Source organism: Salvia hispanica, chromosome 4, assembly GCF_029641045.1.
Source record: "Salvia hispanica isolate PSC_SH4W2 chromosome 4, Shi_PSC_v1, whole genome shotgun sequence".
NCBI classification, from domain to species: domain Eukaryota; kingdom Viridiplantae; phylum Streptophyta; class Magnoliopsida; order Lamiales; family Lamiaceae; genus Salvia; species Salvia hispanica.
Window position 1 is genome coordinate 35,280,954 of NC_142695.1, and position 16,384 is coordinate 35,297,337.

The window sequence follows — 16,384 nt, forward strand, 5'->3', positions numbered from 1 at the left end:
GGTATGGTGTTATTTTAAGAAGTTGTGGGACCCTAACACTCACCTTTAGTTATATGTATATATTTTAATATTAAGTATATATTAATTTAATTATATTATAGTTACATTTTATTAAAACATTAAATTTTTATATAATATAAATATAATTACATTTAAATTTGGATATATTTATCTAATATATTTTGATTTTATATATACACACACTAGCTACAATATTTCAGTCTAACAAGCGGTTGAATCGGTCTGATCAATTGAATCGTAAATCAATAGCTTCGCCAATTAGCTTATTGTCTGATTTTTAAACTACTGAGAAATGAGGCTCTTTTTTTGGGTTAATTGATGGTATAAAACCAAACTTAAACAATTTTCAATTTGGCTGCTCACGCAAATGGGACAGATATCTAAAACTGGTATAGTAAAAGGGTCAAATAGCAATAAACCCAGCCACAATCATTTTTAAAACCCTAGAAACCCAAGCTTCATACTTCTTCCTCATTGCCTAATCCGCTCACGCTGCCCATCTTCTGTAAGTTTCTCTCTCTGAATATCCCGAATATGGCAGTCGGATCTGGTTTATCTAGTTTTACTCGGTGCTCTTTGTTCGATGCAGATCATCCAAATCGTCATTAAGCAATGGCCGTCAGTTTCTCCGACCTCAGTTCCGCCGCCGGCCTTAAGAAGCTTGATGAGTACCTTCTTTCCCGCAGTTACATTACTGGGTTAGTTTAGCTTAAGTCCTTCCCCTCTGCGAATTTTAGAATTCTATTGATTGCAAATGCGACGCTGCTATTTGTTAAAATTTTGGGCATTATAAGTTTATAACACAATGATTTAATTCTAAATTTCCATCCGAAACTTGATCACTATGCTATTGTTGAGTCAGTAACAAAGCATCAGTTTTTTTTTATGAGTATTTTTGCTCTACCTAAGATTAAGAGACGAAACAAATCGAAACATTTACACTTACATGTTTATTACTGTTGGTTTAGGTTAGGGTATACTGACGTCGCATTGTAATTGGTGGTTGGCGATAAAAGCAATAGTCTTTTAGCTGCATCTGTGTTGCAAGTTGAGATTCAGTTTGAAAATGCATGTTGATGCTGTCGTTTTGAAGTGTTTATGATTTGTTTCAGGTACCAAGCTTCAAAGGATGATTTGACTGTCTATGCTGCTATAGCCAAACCTCCGTCTTCGGACTATGTCAATCTGTCACGGTGGTTCAACCACATTGATGCGCTGTTGAGGATTTCGTATGTCCTTTTCTTCAATTATGATTCTCACGAGCTTAAACTGTTAGATTGTTAATATATATGATTGTGATTGTGTTGTAGTGGTGTTTCTGGTGAGGGAAGTGGTGTGACTATTGAGGGATCAGCTCCTGTCAGTGATGCCATTGCAACTCCCCCTGCAACAGACACTAAGGCAAGATTTGGTGGATATGGTTACAGATTTATTATATTTTTACAATTGTAATGATGAAGATTTTCTTGAATGTTGATTTGTATACTTACTGAGTGACGTATATGACACAGAGTTAATATAGTCGATCTTGAATTTGGTGTACAATGTAGATTTGATTATCTTTAATTTTGCGTAATGTGTGGATTCAGGCTGTTGCTGCTGATGACGATGACGATGATGATGATGTGGACTTATTTGGTGAGGAGACTGAAGAAGAGAAGAAGGCTTCTGAAGAGCGTGCTGCTGCTGCAAAGGCTGCTGGAAAGAAGAAAGTTGGTTAGTTCCTCTTTCCACTTCACAAGGAATTGGATTCTTGTGTATTTAACGTCATTAAAAAGCATTCAAATTGCTTTCAAAAGTTGATGTTACATTTATTGATCTTGCATAAAATGTAACCCTATCTTGTTTGTTATTCCTCAGTCGGGAAGTCATCGGTTGTATTGGATATTAAACCATGGGACGATGAGACTGACATGAAAGTTCTCGAAGAAAAAGTTAGAAGTGTGCAGCAGGAGGGTCTCCTTTGGGGAGCATGTAAGCAATCTTACCTCTGGGAAATAACTAACTGGTCACATTATGCTTGCTAACACTACATTTTGGATTGAATATAATGTATTTTGTGATTCTATAGCTAAGCTTGTTCCTGTTGGGTATGTATATGATCACATTTTCAAAATTGATAATTTATGCATTGTGACTTTACAGCTAAGCTTGTCCCTGTTGGATATGGAATCAAGAAACTGCAAATTATGATAACCATTGTGGATGACTTGGTATCAGTTGACAGCCTCATTGAGGACTATCTCACTGCAGAGCCGATCAATGAATACGTCCAGAGTGTTGACATTGTGGCCTTCAACAAAATTTGTAAGTATCTTCTATTGCAAAGATGTGCATCTCTTTTCTCTGTGAATGTTCTTGGCCTAGCCCATAAGTTAAGTTGCTTGGATGTAAGTAAAAGATATCTTTCTAAAATCATATGCTGAGTGAGGTTGATGGATTCAGGGACGGCTATTGCGTGTGTTTAACAAATCCTATAAAAATGTATAAATTCATGTGTACAATGTAGGGGTTGTATAAATTCACGTTGTCATCCTATTTCTTTGAGATTTGTTGGAAATTTGTACAGTATCTTGTGTTTTCAAGCACCGTGACACATTCATACGATAGACAATTTGTCTCATCGGTTGAAAATTAAATGCTTCTTGCAAATTGCTCTTCTACTGGATATTTTATGTATATAGTAGTATAGCTAAGTGACCAAGGGGAAACATTTTTTTTTTTTGCAGAAAGTTCCTGGTTCATGATTATATAGCTGGGCGGACATGGTATCACAGCAATGAAGCTTATTTACTCTGTTATATTTGGTTCCTTTTGAACGACTCTCCGAAACGTAAATTGTTGTGTGGCGAAATAGTAGCCTTGTGACGAAATGTCGACTTTGCTTGGGCTTATATTATATATAGTTTTTTTTAAAATTATAGCTGATCCGTTTTCATATCAAAATCACGGCTACAATACAAACCCCTTTAGATTTAATTAAAGTTAGTAAATAGTAATCAATTAATTTGAGTAGACTTTTTTTTTAGTTTATCTCACTAAAAATATTATATCTCGTAAATTAAAAGTTTTGTTTCACAAATATCATGGACTTAATCATGTAAGATTTGTTACAACGTTTAAGTTCATGATTTTGTAAGATTAAATTTTAGAGTGAACTGCACTAAATATCCCTAATTTTTGGACTTCTTGCATCAAGGAGCTTAACAAAATATACAATCACAAAAGAGGTTTTTTAACACCATAAAGGACATTCTTGTCAAATTACCCACAATGATGACGGCGCCCTGCATGCAACATGCTCTGTGTGACTGACACATCTATAGATGATATGACTTAAATGTCTTCTCTCTCTTGAAACAATGCAACCTGCAACATTCTCCGTGTGACTGACACATCTACGGATGATATGACTTAAAGTGTCTTCTCTCTCTCGAAACAATGCAGTAACCCTTCACCTCTTAAGTTGTTCAACACGCCACTTAAGGGAGTAGTACTTGCATTGTTATTTTGCCAAAATTGAAACACTTCTCTTCCCTCCATTTCACTCTACTTTTCTAAACAAATGACCATGGGGCACTCCTTTTGACATGTGAGGTTTTGCTAATCCTAAAAGGTTTGAACTGCCAAATCGATGTTTTTGAGTCACCGTAAGAATTTAGTTGTTCCCTTTTCCGTTTTGAGAGGCCCACACGGCCAAGAAATTAGTTCAGCCATCAAGATTCAAGACTAACTTTAAATACATATTGAAGACTAATAAAAGTTATGATACTAACAATGTCGCACTCGCACTCAATCCGAAAAAATGCTGATAATTTTTGTTATGATTGGGAAATACGCGCTAAAGAATTAGGAATACAGCTAGTGATCTTATTAATTATTTATAATTAACTGAGTCCCATCCCATGGGCTTACTAATTATTAGCCCTATAAAAAATCTTTACTAGTGTATTTATGTAACTTAAGTGTATGACGAAAAATGAGACGACGGTAGAAGCAGACTATTAACAAAAGAGGAAGAAATGAGTAAAATTAAATGAATAGATAGAGATGAATATGACTACCTCCGTTCCCCAAATTTTGATATACTTTGATCCGACACAAGTTTTAAGAAATGTAATGGAAAGTGAGTTGAAAAAATTAGTAAGATGTGGGTTCTACTATTAAAATATTAGTTTTATAATAAAATGTGAGTATGAATGAGTTAGTAGAATATAAGGTCCACTATCAAAAATGGTAAAAGTGAAACGTGTCAGATTTTCAGGGACGGACCGAAATGGTAAACTGTGTCAAAATTTGGGGGATGGAGGTAGTACTTCACAAAAACTCATCATAGGAAATCTGCACCAAATATAATCCTGTATGATTTGACAAAACTCTGCAGGTATGCAGAGTAGGTGTGCAGGTTTTGCGGTCATCAGACTAAATTGCCCTTCAAGCCATTTGGGATTTTTCGTCCGAAAAATGACTTACAAAATCTCGTTTGTGATTATATATTTTGTTAGATCCCTCTGGTGCTAATTTTTTTTTGTTAGAGGTCATTGGTGCAAGAAGTGCAAAAATTAGAGATATTTGGTGCAGTTCACTCTAAATTTTAAATCCATGAAAATATAAAATTAGGGTAAAGTTTATAACATTATTTTATTATTTATCATTTCTCACATAAAAATTCTTATTTTTAACTGAATTCATTTCATACTGAAATTTTGTATTATGGAAAATATGTGCAATCAAATAGTTTGTGTGTTTTAGCATATGGTAAATTCTACTATCTGATTATATTCATTCATGTATTTAGTGTGTGTGGTAAATATTTCAAATAGGAGACTCAATAAAATTAACTACTTTAAACCTAATTTGATTTAACTTTAAATTTAGTTGCAAAAATAATAAACTTATCTCTTGTAGTGAATTTTCCATAAATTGAGGAAAATACAGATTTCTTAATAAATCTACTACAAGGACCAAGTTAATGATTTTTATAAAACTAAATTTAAAGTTCATTAAAAATACCAATTTTTGACTAAAATTCGTGATTTTAGGGATCAGTATCTCTTCATTCTTTGGAAAAAAAATCACTCTTACATTAATATATAAAATATATTTCTCTCTCCATTAACACATCAAATATCTCGTATAAATCACTATTTCATTCTTTTTATTAATCATTTATATATAAAGAGTTAAGATATTTGACCCGATTCGTTGGGTTCGAATACCCGTAATAGGTATTCGAATACCCGAAAAACATTTCAGGCACGGGGTGTGCACTTGACAATGACATGAGCTATAATCTATATAGTAGGAGTAGCATATCTTTTCTCTTAATAATCATTTACAAAAGAGGTCATTGAGCTATAATCTATAAGTAGGAGTAGCATATCATTTCTCTTAATAATCATTTACAAAAGAGTACATAAATGGTATCTGATCTTTCACTTTTGCACAAAAATGGTACCTGATCTTTATTTTGTATCGTTTTTGGTACCCTGTGACAAAAATAACCCTAGGTACCAAACATATGATTTTTTTTAGTGAAGGATATTTTTGGAAATTTCAATTAAATATACCAAATATGTGATTATTTTTTCTTCTTTTCTTATTTCTCTTTTTCTTCTTTAGTTTCTTCTTCTTTCTTTTTTCTTCATTTTTTTTAGTATTTTATCTAGGGCTGGGGAAAAATACCGAAAAAATGATATATCGCTCGTATCGTATTGAAAAATATCGAAAAATTATCGAATTTTCGATATATCGTAATTTTCGATACGATACGATATCGTAAGTTTTCGATACGATAACGATATGAATTTCCTTATATCGCGATATATCGTTTTATATCGAAAATACGATATATATCGAAAATTTTCGATATATCGATATTTTCGATATATATCGATATTTTATTTTCGATATATATCGATATATATCGAAATTTTCAATATATATCGATATTTAACGATATATCGAAATATCGATACGATAACGATATGGAATTTTTTTATATCGAAAGTTCGATATATCGAAACTTTCGATACGATAACGATATGAAATTCTTTCATATCGATATTTTCGATACGATACACGATACAACGTTTTCGATACGATATATCGTATCGACCCACCCCTAATTTTATCTTCCTTTCTTTTTTCTTTTTTCTCCTTAAGTTTATGTTTTTTCTTCCTTCTTTTTCTTTTCTCTTCTTTTTCTTCTTTCCTTTTAGTGTTTTATACAACATCTAATTGCATTCATAATATAAATAAAAAACAAAATATCTAATTAAATTAATTATTGAAAGTAATTAAATTAATTGAATATTTTTTATTAAATTATTTTATACTCATTTTAAGGTTGAAACACCTAACTAAAAATATTCAACATTTTAAGGCTATATTGATTAGTTACTAATTTAATGTGAAATAATAATAATAATAATAATAATAATAATTATTATTATTATTATTATTATTATTATTATTATTATTATTATTATTATTATTATTATTATTATTATTACATAATATTTTGTGATTCATAATTTATATAGTTATACTATAATTATTATTAATTACTATCAGTTTTTAGTATTATAACAATAATATCATTATAATAATTAAATATAATTATAACTATAATTATTTTTAAGTATATTTGAATTATATTAAAAATAAATTAAATATTAATATATAACATCAAAATAATAATATTAATATTGATTAATAATAATAATATAAAGAGTGAGGAGAATGAGAGAAGATATTATAATACCACTTTTGGTACTAATTTTATGTATGTCCAAAATATTCTCTATGACATAAATGAGAAAATATATTTGTTTAAATAACATTTTGGGAAGAAAATTGCTTCAGGTACAAAAAAATGTGATTTATAAATACTAAAAATGATATAAAATAAAGATGAGATATATTTACGTGCAAAAGTAAAAGATCTCTCTTGCAAAATTAACTCTCATTGTAAGTTGCTATATTTCTCTTAAATGGGGAACACTTTGATTTCGCATTTTGCTATCATCTCTCTTTCAGCAGAGGCAGTAGAGATATAGAGAGATGCCGAAGCGAACGACGCACACGTATTCGAGCGAGGACGCTTTGCCGGAAGGCCCTGACTCCGATCTCTTCGTTTACTACTGCAAGCCTTGCGGCTCCCATGTTCTCATCACCGGTACTTTACCCCCTTCCCAATTTCATCCATTTATTCCTTTTTCAGAGGGGCTAGCTAATTAGTTGCTTTGTTGTTTCTGTATATCTTCCTGAGTTGATCAATGCTTTGTAGAAACACAATGACCTTCCACATTCTAACTATTCATCTTGTTCGCTCTTTCTTCACTTAGCTTTGCAATTGCCTCGAACTGATATTTTAATTCTTTAGGTTGATTAGTTATTAAGTACTTACGAATGTAATTTGCAACCACAAATTCACTACTTGCTTAAACCTTTCTCACAAATTTTCATTTGGAATTGCTTAATAATATTGATTTCAGGAATTTTGCTCTATATGACGCACACAATAAAAATCGTCAAGCCAATTCGGGATGATGACCCTTGGTTAGAGTAAGCTCGCATTCAATAGAAGCATAGTAATATTCTCCTTATGATCAACAAGATTTGGAACAAGCAAACACTGACCAAGATACTATACCTTGCACTACTGATAATAGATAGTAGTTAGAGGATAGATTAGTGGTTCCAAACATTGCCCTTCCCCTATTTCCCAAAGTTACAAGTTTTGGAGTTTCATGAAAGAATAAATTAACAAATTTCTTTCACCTGTTATGATATCACACGAATATGAAAACTTCGAGTGTCTTCTCAGTTCTCACTCCTGAGAAATGAACAAGATGTTGTAAAATGATGTAGAAGAATGAAGATGTGAGAAAGGTAACAGATATGTGAGATACTCTAGAGAGTAGAGAGGTAGTTAGGGTTTTGCTTAACCTTTCATAGTAATCAAGATAAGTTAAATAGACACTTATAATTATCTGACAACCCTGTTGGTTCCAACTCTCTTTTTGTGATCTCAGAAATAACTGTAGAAAACCTTGAAAGGAGCTTATAATATTGTTCGACTCTTTAAAGTACCACCCATTACAATAATTAATGGAATAGAAGGACTAACTAAATCCTATAATTTGCCTGAAGCGGGGGTGCATCTCGCCCTATTGCTTCATGGCTCGCCCCATCTTGTCCGCTATGTTACCTCTTGATTGGTCTGGCTGCACCTCTTGATCGAGTATGTCTTGGCCTATCTCTGTTTCATGTATGGCATCTAGCGCATCTCGGCCCAAGTCGTTGTCTTCAGCTCACCGTTCCTCCTCTTAAGTTCCAATCTTTGAGAATTTAAGCCTAACCTTCAGTCTGTGCTATCTTCATCTTTGTATATATGTATTTTATTACTTTCAAGTGCTTGAGTAATTTACTAATTTACTGTGAAGACTCGAACTTAAACTAACTTGCTCTCATATCTTTGGGATTTTGATATCTCATAGTTTCTTTTAATGTTATAATTTATATATCTAACATTTGTTCTTCCTACTTAATTTTTCCTCAGTTGAAATATGATGAAATGTTAGTGTCTATATACTGAAGTAGTATTTTTTAGATACACAATTGCAGAAAATGCCCAAAAGAAAAACGGACAATGCATATGTTTTGGACAAGAAGAAGCATCTGGCAAGGCTGAATACTAGCGAAGCAGGAAAGATCCTCTTGAAGCGGCAAGTTTCTGTTGGATTTTCTCTACCATACAAATATATTATAGTGTTATCTGATGCATGATCACTGTATCGTGGTTCTTCCCTATACCGCATGGGAAATACTAAAGTAACTTAACATCAATTTAGAACTTTAAAATAAAGGAAAAATGACACTTTTAAGTAAGAGCGTTCTTTGTAGCCTGTAAGAGTGTTCTTGTAGCCTGTAAGAGTGTTCTTGTAGCCTGTGTACATGTGCATTAACCATGTTTCTTATTGCTGTTTGTAGCTTTATCTAATAGTATAAGGTATTGTATATCTTTATAGGTAATGATCGTTTAATCAATCTGTTAGCAATTGAAGATAATCTAGATTGTTAATCATTTTGTGGCTTTTGCGTGGTAGTATAAATTGATCCGAATTGACAATGTTATTATTTATGGTGGTGCTTTTTAATCCAGTGGCGAAGGGAAAGTGGAGAGGCAGTATCGAATGAATTGTGTGGGCTGTGAGCTTTTTGTTTGCTATCGTGCAGAAGAAGACCTGGAGTCTGCTTCGTACATTTATGTAGTTGATGGTGCACTCAGTACAATTGCTGCTGAAACTAATCCACAGGCAAGACGAATTGAATTCATAAAACTGTCATATTCGGTAAAGTCTCTTATAATTAATGCGTCAGCCAGATATGCAACAAGGATTCATGCAGTCTCAGATTTTCTGACTTGCAGTTTTGTGACAATGCTCAAGTCTTTGTCAATTTTCATTCTTTTTAAAACTAGTTGCATGCGTTTTTTCTCTTCCTGCTGATCCTTGAAACTTACTCTTCCATCAGATAATTCAGATCATTGTTCTAGTAGATTGTAATTTGATATTTCCTGTATGTTCTAGGATGCTCCTGTTCCACCTTGCATATCCCAATTAGAAGGGGGTCTTGTGCAAGTAGCCATAGAAGTGGAAGACCGTGCACAACGTTCTGCAATCACAAGTAAGGCAATGGTCCATTTCCTAATAATGCATTTGATCACATCTGTGTTGCATTTAGCCTAAAAATCCTTACCAACAATAACGTGATAGCTTTTTTACAGGAATGAACATGCTTAAGACTAAATATTTATTGGTCATGTGTGTAGTCTGAAAATGAGAAGAAAGGTATATTTGGCACGATGTTAAAACTCTTAACATGGTGAATAGCTTTTGGTGCTGCTGCTTTTAGATGCCCTAGTTATACACATCTTAACTATTCTCTGCAAGTTACTACCTTTACAAGTAGTTTTCTGAAATACTAATGATTGTGTTAGGAATACTTTTGTGATATCATTTCGGAAATATAATCATATTACACTAAATCTACTATTTAAATCTTGTATGGTATATATCTACAGTTAATTAATGAACCCAATACATTCTAACACTGAAAGAAGTATATTGGTGATTTAAAAGACATGATTATGCATATATATCACTAGGTAATAGGTATCTTACTATCTTCTAGATTCTTCATTAAGTTATTGTAGTGGTGCCCTTGACAATTCGAAAGTACCCAACTTGGGTCTTGTAATCTGCAAAAATAGGATTTTTACTACTCCCCGACTGATTGTTTGATGGCTAATGTACCTGTCATAGATGCTTTTGAAATTTTATTTATATGTTGGAACCTTTAGATTTTTTTTTAGAAAAGAATGTATTTGACGCTTATAATGCTGCTCCTTTATTTTCCAGGAGTGAACGCTGATGACGTCCGAGTTTCTGTAGCTGCAGTTGCTGCCCGAGGAGAAGCTAACAATGAGCTTTTGGAATTCATGGGGAAGGTACAGAAAATGATATTTTACTGGAACTGCTTCAGTTTGTAAGTTAAAACTGCAACTGATCTGGTAAGCTTCGAGACAGGTGCTGGGTCTAAAATTAAGCCAGATGACACTTCAACGAGGGTGGAATAACAAATCAAAGCTCCTGGTGGTACGTTGGAGACCAGCATTTGATTTTTTTTAAGAGTTTTGTATCTTTAACATTTGGTCTTGAGTGAAAAAGTAGAAGTAGCTTACGTACAAGGCCGAGTAAGAAGAAGTAGATATTCATGCGCTCTGCTTTAAGTTTGAACTCTGCATTTTTCTGAACCAGGTAGAAGATATGACAGCTAGACAGGTCTACGAGAAGCTTCTCGAAGCAGCACAACCATGAGATACGCATTTGAGGAAAACGTTTCGACTCAATGGCTTGGCTACTTCTGCACGTTTTAGTAGACTTCTTCAACTGCACATGTTTCTCTCTCTTGTCATGTAACATGTGTTTGTAATTTGAGGAATATGTTGTTTCAAACCCAAGAGTTTTAGACATGCCCCAATCTGATAACAGAGAACTAGGAATTCTATACATTCGTCCAGAAGTTCCAAATATGATTTCTCCTACAAACTGAAAATACCATTATCCCTAATTATTTGTATTATTCGATTAAATTGTGAACCTTTCAAAATAAACACTATTGCTAGTAGTATTCGAATAAATTGTACAGCCATTGTGCATTCCGTGTTTCTTTTACTCTTCATCACTGAAAACACGGACGTTCTTATTAGAAATCTGATTTGACACTGGAAATAAATGGTTATATAGTGTAAATACTAAATATTAATCTAGATTAACAATTATCCTTTAATCCACAAGGCATATGGTTAATCCTTGAAACATTTGACACTGGAAACAAATGGTTATATATGTTGCAAGTCAATATAATTGAACTGGAGTAATAATTATCTCAATTGTAAAAGCTAGAAGCAAAAATGAATTTAAGAGTATAGTAGTACTCCCCCGCCTCAAATAAATTGAGTCGTATTCCTCTTTGGAACGTCCCAACTAAGTTGAGTCATTTTTTTTTAACAAAAAAAAAAAACAAAACATCCAATCAGTCTTACTTTATTCTACTATCTACTTTCTTTGTCTTTATATTTTCTACTTTATTCATCTCTCCACTTTTGAACACAATTTTTTAATCTCCGTGCCCAAAAGTTATGTCTCAACTTAGTTGGGACCGAGAGTAATAATTATCCTGGAAAATTAGTTGGAATGAAATAATAAATCGGTTACCAGCTAGCCAAACTCATGATTTTAATTAGCTCTGTAGTTCAACAACTACCATTAAACTCTTCATTTAAAAATTATAGCTCAACTATAAATACCAGCTATTCAATTGATTTTTTTTTCCTATCAACTTATAGTTATACACCGTGATTTGTTTTGTGTGATTAAAATTTAGTTTGTATTCTTATGCTAATTGGCGGACAACTCGAAGCTGAACGCTCACTTGATTAACAACCCAGATTGCATCTTCAATTCTTCATATCTCATTTCGATTTGTTGCATTCTCTCGATTTCTTCACCACCTATGGACATCTCCTTGCCGCTGGATCAAATCCAGAGCACTTACAAATTCGCATGCTCTCTGATAAACCCCACTGGTTTCAAACAAAAATTCAGATTTTCAGACGAATTTTCACTCGGTGGGAGACGGTGCAGACCCCCCATTGCCAAGTTTAGGTGTTCTTTGTTAGATCAGGGATTAAGGCCTCGCCCGACGCCGAAACCTCGTCGAAAGGAGGAACGGAATCTGAACAAAACTGGATTTTTGGAGGAGAGGAAATTGGAGAAATCCAATTCGACTTTAGGGGTCTGTGGCCAGATTGAGAAATTGGTTTTGTGCAAAAGGTATAATGAGGCTCTAGAAATGTTTGAGATTGTGGAATGTGATGGCGACGTTGATGTTAGCTTTGATACTTACGACGCGCTGGTGGGTGCTTGCATTGCATTGAGATCGATTCGAGGAGTGAAGAGGGTATTCAATCATATGCGGAACTGCGAGGTGGATTTGGATTTGTATATGATGAATAGGGTGCTGCTCATGCATGTGAAATGTGGGATGATGATTGATGCGCGCCAACTGTTTGAGGATATGCCGGACAGAAATTCAGTTTCTTGGAATACCATAATAGGGGGCCTTGTGGACTCGGGTGATTTTTTTGATGCTTTCAGGTTGTTTTTGACTATGTGTGAGGACATTTCAGATCTTTGTTCTAGGACATTGTCCACGATGGTTCGAGCATCAGCTGGCTTGGAACTCATATCTCCGGGTCAGCAGCTGCATTCTTGTGCTCTGAAGATGGGGATGACTGGAGATGTCTTTGTGTCGTGTGCCTTGATTGATATGTATAGCAAATGTGGTAGCATTGAGGATGCGAGGTTGGTTTTTGAATTGATGCCGGAGAAAACTACTGTAGCATGGAACACTATCATTGCTGGCTATGCACTCCATGGGTATAGTGAAGAAGCACTGGGCATGTATTATGATATGCAGGATTCTGGCGTCAAGATGGACCATTTCACCTATTCAATGATTATACGAGTTTGTACTAGGTTGGCCTCGTTGCAGCATGCGAAGCAAGCCCATGCTGGCCTGATTCGAAATGGTTTTGGATCTGATGTGGTAGCTAATACTGCACTTGTTGATTTCTATAGCAAATGGGGTAGGTTGGAAGATGCTCGGAATGTTTTTGATAGGATGCCCCGTAAGAATGTTGTGTCGTGGAATGCCTTGATATCTGGATATGGTAATCATGGCCGTGGAGCTGAGGCAGTTGATTTGTTTGAGCGGATGGTTGACCAAGGAATGGTCCCCAATCATATCACTTTTTTGGCTGTTCTGTCTGCCTGTTGTCATTCAGGATTGTCTGATTGTGGATGGGAAATATTTGAATCTATGAGTAGGGATTATAAGGTGAAGCCTCGTGCAATGCACTATGCATGTATGGTTGAGCTATTAGGCCGAGAAGGGCTCCTGGATGAAGCTTTTGCTCTGATTAGAGATGCTACATTTAAGCCCACGATCAATATGTGGGCTGCATTGCTCACAGCTTGCAGGGTCCATAAAAATTTTGAACTTGGAAAATATGCAGCTGAGCAACTTTACGGAATGGGACCTGAGAAACTATCTAATTATGTCGTGCTATTGAATATCTATAGCAGTTCAGGGAAATTAGATGAAGCAGCTGCAGTCCTCCGGACCTTGAGGAGAAAAGGTCTAAGAATGGTACCTGTTTGTACTTGGATCGAGATAAAGAAGCAGCAGTATGTTTTCTCCACTGGAGATAAGTCTCATCCTCAGACAAAGGAGATATATGATAATTTGGATAATATGAAGCTGCAACTCTCGAAACATGGATATGTACCTCACGGAAATAATTTGCTTCCTGACGTAGATAAACGTGAAGAATCCATGCTACTTCATCACAGTGAGAAATTGGCTATTTCATTTGGGCTTATTAGCACTCCCAGCTCAACTCCTCTGCAACTTGTCCAGAGTCATAGGATATGTAACGACTGCCACAATGCAATCAAATTGATCTCCACTGTCTACAAACGAGAAATAGCCTTCAGAGATGGTAGTAGATTTCATCATTTTAAAGAAGGCCATTGTTCTTGTGGTGATTACTGGTAATAATTGTAGTTTTATATCAGAACATAGGAATAATTTTTTATTCAACAATGTAGGCCTTACCTAGCATTCTTTCTTCCAAAGAATGTCAGCCATCTCTTGAGTTACTTTTCATATTGCTATAGAAACTGAAATTATATTGTCTGTAAGCTTCAGGAAAACTATATTTTGCTTTGAGTTGCATGATTCCTTTCTCTGAGACTTTTTGATGGACCAAACTATGAGTGTAACTGGGTTTTGACAATATTGTGAATCCCAGTTTATACTCCTGGATCAAATCCTTCACTTCATTAGCAAGGATTTACTTTTATGCTCCCCTTCCTTGTTGTTGATATCTCTTTTCTTGTTTCCACCTTCCTGATACTTGTTTCTATATTTTCTAATCTCAATGTACATATGATTCCTTCATTTTAAACAATTTACCCCAGCATATGCTGAATCTTCTTGTAAATGATGATATAGTTTATCGTTTTCCCATGAAAAGATCGCAAGTTATGCTTCAACACCTCGTGGTAACTGTATTAAAGTCCGTATCTTACAATAAGATGAATCAATGTATCACTGTATTAAACAGTTTAATTTAAACCTATGTGATCAATCATACCATTTATACACAATCCAAAACTCAGCCACTTCAGCATGATTTCATTTCAACTGTTACAGTTGAATTTCTTATTTTCCTGGTATTTTGTGTCTATTAGTAGCATGTAGTTTCATCACTAGTTTGTATCTCAATGTTGTTGGCACAGTGTCTTTTGGTTCATGTGTTCAAGCCTTTTTTTTTCAGAAGTCATACTAGAGCCTTATTTTTGTTATTTGTCTCAATTACACTGCAAGTTATTTATTTAGTTAAAACGGATTATCCGCAGATAAAAAATAAGATTGGTAACCCTAACCTGATCACATTCATTTAGGAGCAAAATGTTGGCAAGCCTTAGTTTAGGAAGAGGAAGATCAGCAGGGAATCAGTTAGCCAAATAGTTTTACTTTTTCACAAAGATCAACTTCATTACTAGCAGGATTAGGCTGCATCATTAAAATCATAACAAAATCAATTAATTAAAAATAGGGGCAGCAGGCAGAGAAGAATAATCATTGTTATTCCGCACTTGAAGCTGAATAGACTGACAGGTGAGAAGTTTCCTGGAGTTCATTATTGCATTCCTCTTATTTTATCTCCGTGCACTTCTGATGCGAGCAACTTAGGGAAAAGTACTTTCCATTTCAGTTTTCTGAAGTCCTGGTTAGAGGCTGAGAGTTGAAACTTCTTCAGCAAATAGCAGAATGAAAGTGCTTATTTTCGTATTATACATTTGATTGTTAGGCTTTCAGCTTCAGGATGAAGTGGATACCTGCCTTACTATGTTGTATCAGTAAAGTTGAAGGAAAGCTCTTACTACATAGCCTGAATATTTGTTTTGGAAATCGACCCAAAATTTATCAATGTTACATGGAGTATTGTTCTAATATACATAGGGCTTGAATGGTAGGGCTGAAAGTCCCTGAAAAGGTGAAAAGGCACTGTTCACCACCACGTTCCCCTGTTTGGTAGCTATGAAAACCAACTTTGTGTACCCGGTAAAACACCTTATGGTTTCAGGCTCTCAGCGTTAACTAACGTGGAGGTTGGTGTAGCTCTAGTGGGAGCAGGTTTAAGGATTTCCCCTTATCTCAGTACTCTTGAAAACAATCTGTTCTCCCATTTTTACCCTTGTTTCTCGTTGATTTGAAGCACCAGATGGCTGAATCGTCAACCCCTGCATTCGAATTTCACTAGACTGCGGAATTGTAAATGATTTTCGCATCAGGTGTGTGGTTGTCATCGAAATCATCATTTACCTGTTTTGCCTTTGTAAATGCACGTATTAAGTTTGATTTCTTTACCGATTTTTTCCCGTTGTATGCTTGTTCATCGGAATTGCATGTACTTAATTATATGTACTTTGGGGCTTGGGTAGTCTCCGTCGGACCCAACGACGGAGACTACCCGATGTACATATAATTGAAGCATGTGCAGTCGTAATTTGAGATTTGATATATGTCCGACGGAGACTACCCAAGTTACATTAATTGAAGCATATGCAGTCGTGATTTGAGATTTGATATATGCAGTAGTTAATTGGGATAAGGATGTATTGTTTCTAAAAAATCATATCGCGCACATGCATTACTTTGT

At 34.6% G+C, this 16,384-nt stretch overlaps 3 protein-coding genes across 3 annotated transcripts; all 3 read left to right on the forward strand.

Annotated features, from left to right (window-relative positions):
• The first annotated feature begins 387 nt into the window (after positions 1-387).
• On the forward strand, positions 388-2,939 carry LOC125192115 (elongation factor 1-delta-like). The gene is made up of 8 exons (XM_048089570.2): positions 388-526; positions 611-719; positions 1,134-1,250; positions 1,332-1,422; positions 1,611-1,737; positions 1,882-1,995; positions 2,167-2,328; positions 2,751-2,939. Coding segments are annotated over exons 2-8 (699 nt in total). The 5' UTR covers positions 388-526; positions 611-633; the 3' UTR covers positions 2,753-2,939.
• Positions 2,940-7,035: 4,096 nt separating this feature from the next.
• Positions 7,036-11,203, forward strand: LOC125192916 (UPF0235 protein At5g63440). The gene is made up of 7 exons (XM_089070019.1): positions 7,036-7,201; positions 8,639-8,753; positions 9,191-9,344; positions 9,618-9,714; positions 10,449-10,537; positions 10,617-10,685; positions 10,848-11,203. The coding sequence occupies exons 1-7, from the start codon at positions 7,087-7,089 to the stop codon at positions 10,905-10,907; spliced, it is 699 nt and encodes a 232-aa protein (XP_088926145.1). The 5' UTR covers positions 7,036-7,086; the 3' UTR covers positions 10,908-11,203.
• A 733-nt stretch (positions 11,204-11,936) lies between these two features.
• EMB3141 (Pentatricopeptide repeat (PPR-like) superfamily protein) lies at positions 11,937-14,407 on the forward strand. The gene has a single exon (XM_048090181.2). It carries the CDS (start codon positions 12,106-12,108, stop codon positions 14,209-14,211), a length of 2,106 nt encoding a protein of 701 aa, XP_047946138.1. The 5' UTR covers positions 11,937-12,105; the 3' UTR covers positions 14,212-14,407.
• Positions 14,408-16,384: the final 1,977 nt, after the last annotated feature.